The 12,884-nt window shown below is 48.8% G+C and overlaps 1 protein-coding gene across 1 annotated transcript in view; it reads right to left on the bottom strand.

Moving 5' to 3' along the window:
- The window catches only part of PIK3CD (phosphatidylinositol-4,5-bisphosphate 3-kinase catalytic subunit delta), a 51,697-nt gene that overhangs the window by 10,456 nt on the left and 28,357 nt on the right, over window positions 1–12,884 (bottom strand). The window contains exons 7-15 of the mRNA XM_024210624.3: window positions 12,651–12,740; window positions 10,150–10,371; window positions 6,053–6,149; window positions 5,433–5,563; window positions 3,948–4,007; window positions 3,474–3,641; window positions 2,763–2,884; window positions 2,459–2,602; window positions 1,248–1,347 (exon numbers count right to left, since the gene is read on the bottom strand). Of these exons, the coding sequence (XP_024066392.1) occupies window positions 1,248–1,347; window positions 2,459–2,602; window positions 2,763–2,884; window positions 3,474–3,641; window positions 3,948–4,007; window positions 5,433–5,563; window positions 6,053–6,149; window positions 10,150–10,371; window positions 12,651–12,740 (1,134 nt within the window). The remainder of the gene's footprint in view (window positions 1–1,247; window positions 1,348–2,458; window positions 2,603–2,762; window positions 2,885–3,473; window positions 3,642–3,947; window positions 4,008–5,432; window positions 5,564–6,052; window positions 6,150–10,149; window positions 10,372–12,650; window positions 12,741–12,884) is intronic.

Raw genomic sequence — 12,884 nt, 5'->3', positions numbered from 1 at the left:
AGTGTCTGCACAGCGCCTAATACAATGGGCTCCAGGCTGAGGACTTATCAGTTGGAAGCGACAGAGAAGGAGAAAGACCTGGGTGTATTTGTTGATCACAGGATTACTATAAGCCAGAGAGCCGCCAGTGTGATGCAGCGGCAAAAAAGGCTAATGCAGTCCTCGGACACATCAGGCAAGGTATTTCCAGTGGAGACAGGGAAGTGTTAGTACCATTATACAAGGCACTGGTGAGACCTCATCTGGAATACTGTGTGTAATTCCGGTCTCCCATGTTTAAGAAAGATTCATTCAAACTGGAACCGGTGCAGAGAAGGACTACTAGGATGATCTGAGGAACGGAAAACCTACCTTATAAGAGAAGAGAAAGAGCTTGGCTTGTTTAGCCTAACCGAACGAAGGCTGAGGGGAGATACGATTGCTCTTTATAAATATATCAGAGGGATAAATACCAAGGAGGGAGATTTGTTATTTAAGTTAAGCGCCAATGTTGGCACAAGAACAAATGGATATAAACTGGCCATCAACAAGTTTAGGCTTGAAATTAGCCAAAGGTTTCTAACCATCAGAGGAGTGAAGTTCTGGAACAGCCTCCCAAGAGGAGCAGTGGGGGGGATAAAACATCTAACTAACTGCAAGACTGAGCTTGATAAGTTTATGGAGGGGATGGTATGGTGGGGCTGCCTATGATGGCATGTAGCTGATCTGCGACTGCTAGCAGCAAATATCTCCAACGGCCAGTGATGGGACATTAGATGAGGAGGGCTCTGAATTACTAGAGAAAATTGTTTCCCAGGGGTCTGGCTGGTGGGTCTTGCCCACATGCTCAGGATCTAACTGAGCACCATATTTGGGGTCGGGAAGGAATTTCCCCCAAGGTGAGATTGGCAGAGACCCTGGGGGTTTTCGCCTTCCTCTGCAGCATGGGGCACAGGTCACTTGCAGATTTAATCTAATGTAAATGGTGGATTCTCTGTAACTTGATGTCTTTAAATCATGATTTGAGGACTTCAGTAACTCAGCCAGAGGTGAGGGGCCTATGTCAGGAGCAGGTGAGGTTCTGTGGACTGCAATGTGCAGGAGGGCAGACTAGATGATCATGATGGTCCCTTCTGGCCTTAAAGTCTATGAGTCTGTGACTAAGGCTCCAAGGCACTACAGCAATACAAATAAATCTTTAAACACTAACGGACGACATGCAGCTGTGAGCAGGGGACAGTCGGCTCCTGCCTGAGAGCAGCCCTTACCTGCTTCATTAGAACTTTCATATGGTAGTTGCTGCCTCTGCAATAGGCCTCCAAAATCAGGCCAAACCGGAGGGCAACTGCAGGGACGTGCATCTCTGACCTAAAGAAAGAGGGAGATTAAAGCTCGCCTGACTCTCTGCAGCTAGTGACTAGTTCTCTTGTTCACACCAGCACAGGAAAATTATTATTAATGGCTCCATTTAGATTCCTTTTATGTAACAGAGAAAAAAAAACCCAGAGGGTTCTAAAGAAAACTTCACTGCCTGAAGCCACGAGCCTTCTTCCTGGATGACTAACTCGTTAAGCATTCCTTTCGGAGAACCACCTCAGTGTTCTGGCCTGGAGGAGCCTGAGACATCTTAAAGGAGCCTGATTTTCAGAAAGTGCTGAGCATCTGCCTTCTGAAAAGCAGACCCCTGTAGGGCACCCAGTGGAAGCATCCCCCAGTCACCAAATTTGGGCATACACTGAGATGTGTCTAAAGCTTCATGGAGAGCGGAGAGGGGAAAGCGTGCCCTGAAAATGCAACTTTTACATCTGGATCACCAACGTACATTACCGGTGCAAGCTAAACTGATACAAGCCAGAGTTAAACCGATAAGAGTGTCCACACACAAGGTTTAACTAAGTCAGTGCAACATCATACCTCTTGTTAAACTAGTGCAACTTTGGGTGTGGATCAGGCCTGGTCTGTCCCAGAATGTTTAGAATCTCAGCAATCTGGAGTCTAAAAATATATCACCATCTTGCCTCTCAGATTCCAGGGTGAGTTTGCCACGCTGGCAGTTAGAAATAACAAGTAAAACAGTCAAAAGCATCTAAATTGACTTAGAAGCCTCAGTCTCCTGGGAAATCAACGTGTCTTAAGCTCCCAAGTCACTACGGTACTTTTGAAAATTGTACTCAACATCTTTTTACTTGTCAAAGGAGTCCCATTTGATATGGAATCAGCAACAGAAGAAACACAGAAGACCCTGGGATGCCATTTTTACAGTCACATTCAGAGTCAGAACTGCACTCCTGGAAGTCTGACAATCATAGAAATACTTCACTGAAAGAGACTGGGTAAGAATTATCAATAGCCTTTCAATACATGCATTGACCCCAGATTTTCTCTCTCATATACACACAATCCTTCGCAATCAGGATTTCAGTAAATGCTGGTTTTACTTGGTTACCCAGGCAGAGTCTGAAATAAGGTTGCTCTTTACCTGAGATGCCAAAACAGAAAGTGTCCTATTTTGCGATTGGCTAAAGCTCTGTCCAATAGGAACTTGGTTAATTCACAGTCTAAGTAGGATTCATACTTGAGCACCTGGACGAGCTGCAGCAGATACTGGAACAATTCGTCATCTCTGGGGAAGGAAAAGGAAGATCAAAGACGACATCACCCTGGCTGCATCAATTGTACTTACGTGTACGGAAGAGGCTCAAGCATTTGCCCATAATCCTCCTCTGCCACTCTACAGCCAATCAGAAAGCAGCTCAACAGCTTCCCCCATGGTGTGTACTTACGTCAGCTTTTTTAATGAGTTGATCGTGAAGGAACCAACATAGCGATCAGGGAAGCTAAAATCCAGCAGCTCCAGGGCATTCAGGACAGGCAGCTCCGGCCAGGACTGGAGTAGGGAGATCATCTGCAAGGGCGAGAACGAGATGTGGAACAAGGAGTCAGAAAGGAAAAGGCGACAATGGAGGGGGCAGCATCTAAGCCATCAAGAGAGGCTGATGCAAGGAGCCAGGCCTTGAGCCTGGAACACTTTACTAACTGACAAGGTTGCATTTGTTTTGGCCTTGGCAGCTGAGTATGCTCTTGTGGGGCAAGGACAGTTTTCATCTGTCTCTTGTATAGCACCCAGAGACTGCAAAGCCCAGAACACCGCAGAACCTTGACTCTGTCAGAGATGGTTCAGGGGAGTTCACCACAACTGCGGTAGGGCCAATGTCTCATTGGACCCAATGGAACCGGGAGCCAGCTCCCCAAGTCCCAACCCAAAAGCCCTACAGCATATACTGCCTGCACCGTAACAGAATCCACAAGCTCTGGGATCTCAGGACCTGAAGGGGCTGGGGACACCCTGATGCGCCTGTGCACAGAGCAAAGGCCGATGGAAAAGGAAAGACAAAAGCAGCCGCGCACTGTCCCCTGCTTTCCAACTGGGATCCCCAAAGTCTGTAATCTGGGCTGGCTGCTTGACCCATGGTCCTCACCCGCCCCTGCCTCACCTGGGCAACATCCTCATGTTTGTTCCACTTGGTGATGATGAGGAGCTTTGCCAAGGCCTCTGGGTACTGGTCCCGGATCTCGAACCTCATCTTCCACACCAGGTCCTTCTCATGCTCGTAGAGTTCGGTGTGGCTCCTCCGCTCCAGGATCTCCCTCAGCTGCTGCTTCTGCTCACAGGAACGTATGGGGCTCAGTCTGAATCTGAAATGGCCTGGCAGTTCGCTCTGTTCCCTGGGAGATGCTGCAAGGCTGGGCCCCAGGGGGAGCTATTAGGGTGCACAATCCAAGTGGGGAGGGGAGCCAGGATGGACAAAGCTTGTGGGGCCCCCTCTCCCAGGAAAGCCAGGCCCATGCAGAGCTGAGGGCAGCTGGGTGAGGAGGGGGCGGGTCTCCCAGGAAAGGCACCCAGGGAGTCCCATGTGTGCAGTTCCTTAGGGAGGGCCTGTCAGATCTGGATGATGCCAGACACTTACCTCCTCTGGATCCTCTGGAGTGGCGCGGGTGTAGTCTCCGTTCCTCCCCAACTCCAACAGCTGCAATACAAGTACAGGCTAAGTGAAGCGTCTGCCTTCATCTTCTTCACAGCCCACCTTCCTGCCCGCTCTTCAGCTACTCTTCATGAGAGCCCAGCGAGTTCCCAAGCCCTCCAGAGCAGAACCATGCCCTGCTGACAGTTCGGCAGCAGGAGAGTCGGTAGTGATCAGCCATGCAGTTCTGCTCTCACCACCAGGGGTCACTGCACCAAGCAGGAATAAGAAGGTAGAGAAATGGGCAAGAGGGCAGCAGTCATGCAAGCCAAGGGTTCAAGTCCCTCTGGGAGAATGGCGCGCCTGTCAACGATCGCAGAGATGTGAGGCACAGCCACGCTCAGTGACGTCCAAGATAACACAAACCATTCCCTCCAGAGCAATAACAGAGTGATGGATTCTTGGAAGTGCTCCGGCCAAGCGGATGGTTTTGTACAAGCTGCCACGGGTGGTGACACAGTCGGTTATGGACGTGTCTGCAGGGAATTATCCACCTCTTCCAGCAAGAGCAGAATTCCCGCTTCCTTTTCTGGAACGGACACAGCCTCTCCTAGAGCTGTTTCCACTCCAGATGTCTGGTCAGTGGAAATGAGCAATAGATGTAGCTTTCTCATACCACATTTTCAGTTATCAGTGAGTGCTGGCCAGCTGGGAGCTCTCTTACAGCACTCATTTTCCCTTATGTCTCTCTTCCCTCCTTTCCACAAACCTCATGCCAAGACACAGGCTTTTTCAGAAACCTGTCCTTCTGTAAACACTGCAGCATTCTGGGCCCTTCACTCCTGACCTGCAACTGCCCATCTGCAATTTTACTCTCATTTGGAATCAGGCAGTTTTGCATTAACAAGCTTCCACTAGTGATTGGGAAACTCTTCCTTTTTGAGCAAAGCCACTTCAGATAATCTGAGGTCGTCAACAGAGGAAGCTCAAAGTTCTGATCCAGTTGAAACGCAGGCAGAGCTCCCTTTCCACCACAGCTTGCAAAGTTCGTAAATCTGTCTGCGGACAGATGCTCATAGAATAGAATCATAGAATATCAGGGTTGGAAGGGACCTCTAGAGGTCATCTAGTCCAATCCCTTGCTCAAAGCAGGACCAACACCAACTAAATCATCCCAGCCAGGGCTTTGTCAAGCTGGGCCTTAAAAACACCTTTAAGGATGGAGATTCCACCACCTCCCTAGGTAACCCATTCCAGTGCTTCACCACCTCTCTACAGAGAGCAGATTTTCTGGGCCTTAGATGGGACTGATTGACTGACAGGCTGGACCCACCCCAGTGTGTGTTGCGATAGGAACAAAGCTTTCAATTAGTCCTTGGCAGCCTTTATTAACCAGTTACCTGCACCCAGCCCTTCTATGCTGCTCTATGGGACACTTTCTATAGGCCAGGAAGCAAGGTGACCCATCCGGAGAGATGCCCTGCCCTTTACCTGCTCGAAGGATGGGTAATACACAGGATGGAGTAGAACGCTGGGGAAGCAGATGACCAGGGCTGCTGCGCTCTCCGTGTTGGGGTTGCTCTGGACTGTGCCCATGGGGTTCAACAGCTCCCCTTTCTCATCTGAAAAAGTAAAAAGATCCTCAGGGTGGATTCCCAAAGCTCAGTGAAGGGAGGTGGGAAGGCAGCGTGAGACTCGGCCGCATGGCCCAGCAGACAGGGCACTGGACTGGGACTCAGGAGACCTGAGTTCTAGTCTCAGCTCTGACACTGATCTGCTGTCTAGGGTAGGGCATGTCTCCTCAGTTCCCTGTGCCCTGTTTCCCCTCCCAGCCTGCTGTGTCTTGTCTCTCTAGCTTGTGAGCTCCTCTGGGCAGAGTCCGACTCTCATGACATGTGCACCAGGTGCACAGCACAATGGGCCCTAATTGGGGTGGGGCTTCTAGGTGCTACTGTAACACAGAGACTTAACAACAGTCATACCAGCTGGCAGAGAGAGTGTCAGTAAAATACAAGAACTCTTGCTCCTTCTGTGCTTCTAAAAGGAGATGCCGCTCTTGCCCCTCCTGTGCTCCCTCCCCACCCCGATGGAGGAGACCACAGCTGTGGTACCTGGAAATGACGACCACATGTGCAGGCAGCACTCTCCTGTTTTCAGCTGGTCCTTGTAGTCAAAGAGCATGACGTTCACCCAGGCTATTGGGCAGTCCTGCAAGGGGAACAGGGCGATTGAACCAGGTGTAGTGCCAGGAGCTGGCTGATGGGAAGAGGAGGGTTAGCAAGGGAGCAAGGGCAAAACAGGCCCCCCCAAAATGTCAAGAAATAAACCCTCCCCCCAACAGCCCTCAGAATCTCCACATCCAGCACCTGAAGCAGGTAAACGTACACCCGATACTATATAGTGCCCACTGCACCCAGCCCTGGGGTGGAACCAGCAGCTTTTCAACAGCACATAGAACATTACGCTTCAGTTTAGGGCAAGAAGAGCACTTGAAACTGCAGGGGGGGATTTAAGAAGGCAGAATGTAGTTACTGGAGTTGGAATTTGGCCACACAGATGAGACTGAAATGCCTACACTTGTGGGAAGTCCCATGAAATCTTGATCACACGTGTCAAGAACTTTAGAGTAGGGGTTATCTTGCAGCACAGCTCCTCCTAGCACTACCCTGAAGCACTGCTAGTGTAGACTTAGAAGGGAGAGCACCACCTCTTTCTGTGGGTTTTCTCTGGAGGTCTCCCATCCAAATACTGACCATGTCCAACCCTGCATGGTTTGAGAGATCTGCCAAGATCACAGCACAAGATGGCATTAATAGACTTGCTAACAGCTTTAGAGAGAGAAGGTGGGGGAGGTAATATCTTGAACTGGAGCAACTTCTGTTGGTGAGAGACACCAGCTTTTGATCTTGCATAGAGCTCAGGTCTGAAGAAGAGCTCTGTGTAAGCTCGAAAGTTTGTCTCTCTCACCAGCAGAAGTTGGTCCAGTACAACATATGACCTCACCCACCTTGTCTCTCCAATATCCTGGGACCGACACGGCTACAACAACACTGCATTGTTAATAGCTTTGTCTTTTTCATGGTGTAGTGTAGCGACAATACTTGGTTACCTACACACCTGGAGAACCACTGGGTTTCCAACAAGGCCTTCCAACCCTAACTCCGTAGCGCTTTCTTACCATTACACTTGGCTACTTTGTGTATTTCTACAGCTCCCTCTAAGCCACTTTAATACAGGGACCAGTTCAGTTCAGTAAATATGGATTCAGAAACCAGGATGTGCAGATAAAGCCAGGTATATCTGATCAAGAGGGAGAGGGGTTGTTGTTGTTGTTTAATAAAGGGGAAGGGACGGATTGCTTATCTTTTAATATAACAATTAGCACTTTCTCAAAGCACTTTGCAAAAGGTGGCAAAGTATAAATAACCTCATTTTACTGATAGGGGAAATCGGCACAGAGACGGTGTCAGAACCAATAATAAAACCCATCTCTCCCAACTTGCAGTCTGGTGCTCTGCCCATTAGACTACACTGCCTTCTTGAAATTCCACTGGTGAGCTGAGTTTGTTTGCACTCAATTCTTCAACAAAACAGTTTGGTCAATACGGCAGAACCAGCATTTAGCAAGACTTGTCAGAAGCCACCATGGTCTAAGAGCAAACTAACACAGAAACTGATCTCCCAAAAGGGTGGCTGGGGACAGATCTCAGATGAAATTATCAGCACAGCCAGAAAGGGAAATTTCAGTACAAATGTGCGCATACACACAAAGGAGGCATCTATCAGATTTAAAAGGAGCCATGATAAGCCCTTTACATCCTCCCACTGACACATTCTAAAGAACACACTAAGGCTTCGCTAGCAGTCCTGGCAAAGGGATTTTTAATTCATGGGAAAGGCGGGGAAGTCAGCTGTTTTCCCAGAGTAATAAACATGAATCACTTCTGACTGACCTCTCACAATCTCCAAGCCCCTTTGTTGATTTAGTCAGACTCTGGGTAGCTTCAGCATGATCACCTTTGCAACATTAGCTTCTAGTCCACAATGAGAAGCCAAAGAACAACAAAAGTCCCTATCAAAACACATGGTGGAGGCTGCCAAAGCACAAAGTGAGATACTTAGTGGATAAGGTCCAGAAAGCAATGACTCAACATCGTCTGTATAAGGGCAGAAATAGCTTTGGCATGACTCAAAGAGGAAAGAGAGCAAATCAGAAAAACACTAGTCATTCGACTCATTCCTGTAAGCATACCGGTTCGCCTCTTTTCTTGGTAGTAAGTGATTTAACCTCACCTTCCTGCTTCTGGACAGTCCAGAGAGACCAATGCGCTCTCCAGCTAGTTCATGCATTGCATCTCAGAACAGTTACAATGCTATTAGCAAACAAGAGGCTGACCAGGGACTGTGCTAGACAATGGGAAAGGTCGTGGTACAAGGCTGGGAGTTTCAAAAGAATTTAAAGAAATTGGGCGCACTGAATTTCAGTGATGGTCTAGATATTACTTAGTCCTGCCATGACTGCAGGGGACTGGACTAGATGACTCAAGATCCCTTCCACTCCTACGATTCTATGAAATTTGGGCCCCTAACAGACTGCAGCATTTGAATGACTCGGGTTTTATTTGTACTGTGGTAGCACCCAGAGGCCTCAGTCAGGGATCGGGGCTCCACTGTGCTAGCCATTGGTTCCCACACTTAAAAAACAGTCTCTTCTTCAAAGTGCTTCAATCTCAGGCCTCCCTGCAAATGGGACCCCTGCACCTGCATGGAGCCCTGTTAGCATCAATCCATTGTGCCCACAAGGAGCCCCATCAATGCCAACATGGCTCTGTGCAAGCACAGGGGTCCCATTTCCAGGGAGGCACTTGCAGGACTGGGGCATCAGGAAGACTTTATAATCAAACAGCATCAACCCTCTGCTTTTCTGTCCTTTTGCAAAGGCGGCCTGATGAACCCTGCATGCCTCTGGTTCTCAGCTTCGGGACTGTGCCTATGTTTTCATGGAGGTTGCAAACTTTTGTACAGAATCGAAGCATTTGCGTAGAAACAAAAGTGTTTCTTGCCCTTTGGGGGTCGTTAAGAAAACTTTCCAAAGGGAAAGAGCTGGAGGGATTAAGTTTACTGACTAGATAGTACCAGGGAATGTGCAATTCCTGGGTGCAGAGAATATGCTTTTGGATATATAATATTATGAATTTAAATGATCACATTCCTGTGCACTGGCTGTAAATGCTGCATTTGGCCTCAAATGGGACAACAGACTTTACCCTGGGTCTTCTCACTTGGGGCTAAAATAGCATCATGCATCCTTGAATACAGGAGGCTGAGGATTCTGAGAGATGGGGATCACAGGAGGGTCGTTTTGGGGTGCAGGAGATGAAGGTGAGAGAACAAAAAGAGCTCGCAAAGTGAATTTGAGCACCACGGGCCTTCCCTTCTGTTGCTTGCACCAAACAGCCTCCCTGAACGTGTCTGTACTTCCCTGCTTGTCCAGCCCATTTCAAATGTCGCCTGAAAACACATCTTTTCTGCTCCCTGCTTATGCCTCTTGTTCTCTAGCTCTGCACAGGGTTTGTTCTCACTCCCCCTGGGGCTGTACACTGGTTCCTTACAGAGTTTGTTCTCTTCCCCCCTCCCTTGGCGGTAAACTCACTGTACAGAGGGTTTGCACGAAAGACATTACTATAGAGAAGAACCATCACAGAATGAGGTTTAACCTCAGCTACAAATGAGGAAGCCCTGGAATGCAGAGAAAGGGAAATGAACACAAATAATTCCCCTTTCTTTGCAGTTAAATATAGAGTCAATATTAATATTAAATATGAATGTCCTCTTCCCTCCCTCCCCCGAGCAGTTACAATGGAACAGCTCCATAGTAATCGCAGCCATTCCCCAATTTCCTGCTCCCCTTGGAGCAGTTACAATGGGACAGCCCATCGTACCGGTACCCATTCCTGAACTCCCCAACCCCCTTGGAGCAGTTACAATGGGACAGCCCATCGTACTGGTACCCATTCCTGAACTCCCCAACCTCCTTGGAGCAGTTGCAATGGGACAGCCCATCATGGCAGCAGCTTTTCTACTGGCTGAAGTTCCCTCTTTGAAATGCAAGAGTCCTATGTGTTTAGCTCAATGCTGCTTCCGCTGCCACACGGAGCTGGTGAGACTGGCCCAGCACCCACCCCAACCCCTCCCGGGCCTCACTTACAGCTTTCTTGGATTTTTTCTTGGTGGATCGTGCCTTCTTGGCCTTCTCGATGACAGCGTAGAGGGCGAAGCAGAGCCGCGCCATGCGGGGCAGGTCGCAGATGCTAATGTCAAAATCCAGCCTCTGTTTCCACACCGGCTCCGAACACACATTCACCTCGGCGCTCGACACCATCTTGCAGAGCATCTCATTGCCATGGTAAAGGCCTGCCTGCACCACCAACTGAGAAAGAAGAGTGCATTGGGATCACAATGTCCTGAGCTCTTCGCTCAGGGAGTGTGGTTAGAACGGGGCCAGGATTGGGAGCCAGGACTCCTGGGTGCTATTCCCATCTCTTGCCACGGTCTCTCTGTGAGCCCTTGGTCAAGTCCCTTAACTTCTCTGTGTGTCAGCGTACTGATCTATACAGTTAATATGATCTCTTCCTACCTCACATGTGGGTTGTCCGATTTAATTAATGATTGCAACGTGCTCATTTAATCCACTAGTAAGCTTGTACTACAGGTCCCTTTCTGTGCCCGATCAACAGAGGAGATGAGTCTATTACAGGCTTGGCTACTGAGCCTGACTATTTAGCTCAAGCTGTAGGCACTCATGTCTCTCTCTCTGGATCAATTCCCAGTGTGTTGGATAAGATGGCTGCAATCACCCTTCCTAGAAAGCACATGCTGCCCACATATATGTCATGTTTGGAACTCGGGGGTGTCAATTCAGTGCTGGTAAAAGGCATCAGATCAACAGCCCTGGAGAATTAAATCCTGTTAATCCCAGGACAGGTACCACATGGGCAACAGTGGTACAAGCTGTCCTTTGCCAGTATGCCTTACCCAGGACCCAGAGAGACTCTCCTCTATAGCGAAATTTAGGCTGATATTTTCTTAGGAGCATTGAAATTCAGTGGGAGTTGGGTGCTTAATTGCCTTAGGTTGGAATTTTCAGAAGCACCTGGGTAATTTAGAAGCACAATTCCCAGTGCAAGTCAACAGGGAATTGTGCTCCTAAATCACTTAGACACTTCTGACGAGCCCTCCCTTGAATCTCCACACTCCACTGAGTCATTGGCCTTTCTGCTGAGCCTGCCAACACAGATGCCAATTGCTGCTGTTGTTTTTTTTCTGGTGTGGACATGCTGGGTAAAGTTTTCAAAAGGGCCAAGTGACTTAGGAGCATAATTCCCATTTTCAAGTGACTTCAGCATTTACGAGACTGCTTTTGAAAATGGGATTTAGGCCCTTATGAAAAGTGTACCCCTTGTCACAAGACATGACTGCCTTGACTGAGACCCAGGCAAGTGAGGTACTCTCTCTTATCGGAACAACTTCTGTTGGTGAGGGAGAGAGAAGCTTTTGAGCTTTGTCCTTCTGGGACTGACAAGGCTACAACTATACCGCATACAAGACTGAGACCAAGTCACTCATTTCACACCAGCCCCCAAAGAGCTGCCAGCTGGGAATGAGGTTGGAATTGTTTTTATACCAAAGATACAAAAATACTATAAATTAAAATCCAACAGCAGTAAAACCAATCGGTGGGAACATTTAACGAATCTTAACTGCTGAAAGGCTAGACAGGCCCAGATGAGGAAACCAGACCATGCCCCGTAGGGAAAGCAACCAACAAGAAATGGACATGGGCTTATGCCAAGGGAGAAGCAAATTAATAGCACTGGGGAGGATGTGTAGAACTGGCTTGGATGCAGAACAAACCCCAAAGCACATTGGCAGTGGTTAGTTATCCCCCTTGAAATGCCTCTGCATATGAAACTCTATTTCTGGCATTTGCAAGTCTCCATATGGCTAAATGCATCAGCCCTCACTTCTCTCTCCTGCCTGGACCCTATCACAGAACAGGAAAGAGACCTCTTCCTAGCCCATGCCATCCCTCCTGCTGCATGTTCATCCAGGCACTAGAAATCACCTCTAGTCAGGATCCCCTGCACACTCTGGGAGACACTTTCAGCGAGGCAACAACATCTATATCTGACACATTCAGGCACCATTCTCTGCCTCCTTTATCCTCGTTTGCCAGATCTCAGGGGTCCCACTCCATTTGTTGCCTGCCCCATTCTGTTAGCAAGTCTTCTGCTTCGCAGGGCCTATTCTCTCTCCATTCCCCTATTGCTCCCCTATGCTGGGGCCACCTCCCGTTCCTCTGCCCTCACCCCCCTCACACAGCCCTAGTTCTTCCTCCTTTGTTGGTCTCCAGCACTTCTGCATCTCCGTTGAGGTGAGGTCACCGCAGACAAGCAGCTAGGCTCAGTACTCAGAAACTCTTGCAGCTCAGGCTTCTAAGAATGTGCCGCTCGCTCAGCAAGCTGCTGGCTAACAAGTTCCCTTCTCCTTCCTGTTGTGAAGCTTTTTAGAGGTCGCCCTAAAGCTGAATGAAGGACGATGCAGCAAGGAGTCATGTGATCTCAGGCCTTTGATCCCTGTCATCTTTCACACAAGCGGTAAGCAACCAGATGCAAAAAACCAAACAACCCACACCCAGCCCGCACCTACCTTCATCCTCTCATCTGCATTCACCTTACTGCCTTGCACCAGTTCAATGTAAAAAGGCTGATTAAGGGACCAGAGAGACTCGTGAGTTGGCTAGAAAGGGCAGAGAGAACAGAACTTAAGTTAGCACATGCACCAGAATGAAGACCAACCTGCAGTCTCTGTGGCAAGGAGACAGGCTGGTACCCCCCAGCAGCAGAGCCCCTCATCGCCACTTGCTCCCCTGGGATGTATTGT

Source organism: Terrapene carolina, unplaced genomic scaffold, assembly GCF_002925995.2.
Source record: "Terrapene carolina triunguis isolate 2854851 unplaced genomic scaffold, T_m_triunguis-2.0 Scaffold714, whole genome shotgun sequence".
Taxonomy (NCBI): Eukaryota; Metazoa; Chordata; order Testudines; family Emydidae; genus Terrapene; species Terrapene triunguis.
This window is presented reverse-complemented; position numbering and strand designations above follow the sequence as displayed.